The sequence below is a fragment of the Poecilia latipinna genome, unplaced genomic scaffold (assembly GCF_001443285.1).
Source record: "Poecilia latipinna isolate Pla-1442-1.1 unplaced genomic scaffold, P_latipinna-1.0 Scaffold1587, whole genome shotgun sequence".
NCBI lineage: Eukaryota > Metazoa > Chordata > Actinopteri > Cyprinodontiformes > Poeciliidae > Poecilia > Poecilia latipinna.
In genome coordinates, this window is record NW_015114203.1 from 113,123 (window position 1) to 116,595 (window position 3,473).

The following is a 3,473-nucleotide window of genomic DNA, read 5'->3' on the forward strand; positions in this document are numbered from 1 at the left end:
GGGAATACCAAACACTTTAAGATTAAAAAAAAAAAAAAAAAACTCTGTTTTTTTTTTTTTTTTTTTTTTTTTGCTCTTATTTGATTGTTTAAAAAAAGATAAAAGCCCTTGAAGAAAAAATTCGCATCTTCACGACGGAGGTGGAGTCACACCGCTCTGAGATCTCGATGCTGAGGAGGAGCTACCAGTCTCTGGAGATAACCCGCCAGTCTCTGTACACCGAGGTGAGCCGCAGATGGTGGAACCGATTCGAGAAACACGCCCCGCTTTAAAAGATAAAACCTTTGCTTTGTTTTGTTTTATCTCAGAGCAACAGAAACACACCCTGATGGAAAATGTGACAAAGTTAAAACTCATGGTGATAATTTCCCCTTGATATTAAAGATCAACAAGATGAAACTTTCCGTTTAAAACATGTCATCTTGGTCAGGAACCACAAACATCTCAATTACCTTTACAGTCAAAGTCATAATGAGCATAACTGATAATATGCATTTTTATGCTTTTAGTAATGTTGAACCCTTCATGATGCAACAAGAATCTGGTTGCTTAGGATAACTGTGCATTTTCTCTTACCCTCAAAACTGTGAAATCACACACACACACACACACACACACACACACACACACACACCTCCAGTAAAATGAGAAGCCACACACTTTTTGTAACCATCAGTAAATAACCATCCTGACATAATTCTGGCTAGTATTGTTTCGGTATAGTTTGGTTTAAAAGCTTCATTTAGTCATTTTTGACCAAACAGTTCAACCTTAGTCTCCTCTGACTAAAACGCTTTTCGACATGTGAGGTTAAGATTTACCATAAAGGGGTCTGATTTGGAGCGATCCGTTTCCTCAGCACTCGCTTATTTCAGGTAATGTGAAACTTGCGTCACTGGTAGACTTCAGCCTGGTGGTTCCCATGTTGATCCCAATCGATTTCATTTCACCTGAGAGTGAAGGTTTGGTTACCAGAGGAGAACCGCGTGTCCCAACAGGACAATGATCCCAAAACCACCAAAACTGGTTTGAAACAAACCAAACAAACCATCATTAAGCTTCTGGAGTAATCCTCCTAAAGCCCCCATCATCTGTTGTGATGCAAAGACGACGCTTAAAAGCAAAATCTGTGCCAAAAACATCAAACAGTTTAAAGGAGATCCGTTTCTGCCGTCATAAATCCAGCTGGGGTTATGCCAAGAGAATAACCTTTGTGTTTGGGAGCTTGTTTGTGTCATTTTGACTACTTATATGTTTGAACATATATTGATGTTCATGTTTGAACATCAATATATGTTCAAACCTGTGCTCCTTATTCTTGTTTTTAACAGTCATGCTGTGAAATTATTCCACACTGGAAGAAATACAAGTAAAAAAAAAAAAATAAACGCCCCAAATCTACACACTAGTCTTGCTCACGATGGGTCGATGTCAACTTCAGTTTTGGTCAAAGATCTAAACCAAACTGTGACGGCAAGAATTTTGCAAACTACCAAACAGCATGTTGACTGAAACTACACGTGTACTAAAAGTTGCTTCGACTTGGGAAGAACGAGCCTGTGGCAAATACTCCATCAGATGTATCTCCAGTGTTTCAGCAACAATAATCAGCCAAAAAGGAAAATAACAGTCTGTTGAAATCTGGAAAGCATTCACAGGTCTCCAGCCTGGATCGAAGCCCTTTCTCACATCCCCTCCTCCCTGTCATGCAGATTGAGTGCTGGCAGCAGAACATCTGTGCGGCGAACAAGCAGACTTCTGATCAGCTCAGCTGCCATCAGTCGGTCATCACCGCTGTGGAGACGGAGCTGCAGCAGATGAAGGCGTGTATAACCGAGCACCGGATCAAGTACGACACGGTGCTGGAGATAAAGACCAGGCTGGAGAGCGAGATCGCCGAGTACAGGAGGCTGCTGGAAGGAGAGGAAAGTGAACATAAGAAGTGAGACATGTTTACCCAAAACTTGATCAGAGAACCTGTTCACGGGAGTATTTATATACTTTATCATAACTTATTTAACTTTTTTTCACAGGGCTCTGATCATCAAGCAAGTGACAGAGGAAGCTGCAGGTAAGAATCTCAACCCTTCACCCTTTTAGTCCTGATGCTTTTGTATCAAAATGCCTGAAATTTTCTCATCTGCTTACATCTGATTGACTTTTTATTCCCTTTGCAGAGCAAAAACCCCACATTGAGAAGAGAGTGAAGATCATCGTGGAGGAACTTGTTAATGGACAAGTTGTGTCCTCCACTGTTGACACTCAAGTGCATGATGTTGAGTAGTACGCCTGCCTCCACTAAAACTTGCTGACTTAGTGATTTACCTGTGATTTTTAGCTGGCCACATGTTCTTTTTGGTGTTTTGGATTTGTCATGACATATGTATGTGCTGGTCTTTACGCTCTGCTTTCGGAAAAATCGTAACCTAATAATAATCAAATAAACGACTTCAAAAATCCAGTTGTAAACAAACAGAGTGTGAATCTGGGATCATATAAATGCCCATCATTTTGATCATAGTTGAAACTCATGCCCCTCTGTAAGTTAATCATAGTAACTAAAAGATAAAACGTAGAATAATACTGCAAAAGTTTTACAAACCCAAAGGAGATGATATCTTCAGAGAACATAAATTTCACTTTGATGTAATGTAAGTTATGACCACCAGGTGTCTCTGTTGTCTCCGAGAAGACGGTCTGGCACAGCTTCGTGTTGCATGAGCTGAATTTGCTAAAATGGAAACAGATTTTGTTTTCTTTTTTTTCTTTTTTTTTTTTTTGCTGGAAAATAGACTCTTCCCAGATATGATTATCTTGATTTACTGGCAGTAAGTTAATTATCTGTTGGATGTTTATTACCGGTGGCATTTCAAAAGTCCCGGAGGAAACGAAGCCAACGCTGGAAATGATTTGACAGAAAGCACGCAGGGGGATTTTTTTTTTTTTTGCTTTCGTAAATAGATCATACAAAGAAGCTTACAGTACTCTAAGAGCTGAAATTATGGGTCATTCTGGAAACATCAAAGATTTCTTGTCAGAGTGGAGTTGAATGAAGTGGAGCGTTGGGATTAGTGCAGTAATTCACTCGGTAAAAGTGACTCAGTGGTTTGAGGTCCGCCTCCACTTCGCTGCTTTTGTGCGGCTGCTTTTTTTGCTGAATCTGTCTGGAATCAGCGCTGTCATCCATAATCCTCTGTCAAAATGTCAAGTTTACGTAACAATAAAGGTGAAACTCGTTCACATCGACAGTTCAGTTGTTAAACAACCTGTGCTGAAGCAGAGGAACTCATCTTTATTTTACCTGCAAAAAAAAAGAAAAAAAAAGAAAGAAGATATTTTAAAGCGTTAGGTTGACTACGGCGATCACTGGCGCAGGTAGAGGTGGGCTGGTGGTGCTGCAGCCCGATAGGGCAGCTAAACTAATAAGAACTTTACACAAAACACAACATTATTTAAGAAAACTGATACCATCA

At 40.0% G+C, this 3,473-nt stretch overlaps 1 protein-coding gene across 1 annotated transcript in view; it reads left to right on the forward strand.

Moving 5' to 3' along the window:
- The window catches only part of LOC106963842 (keratin, type I cytoskeletal 19-like), an 8,919-nt gene extending 6,399 nt beyond the window's left edge, over positions 1-2,520 (forward strand). Inside the window, exons 6-9 of the mRNA XM_015058983.1 lie at positions 99-224; positions 1,713-1,942; positions 2,034-2,071; positions 2,178-2,520. Of these exons, the coding sequence (XP_014914469.1) occupies positions 99-224; positions 1,713-1,942; positions 2,034-2,071; positions 2,178-2,284 (501 nt within the window). The 3' untranslated portion in view covers positions 2,285-2,520. The remainder of the gene's footprint in view (positions 1-98; positions 225-1,712; positions 1,943-2,033; positions 2,072-2,177) is intronic.
- The last annotated feature ends 953 nt before the right edge of the window (positions 2,521-3,473 follow it).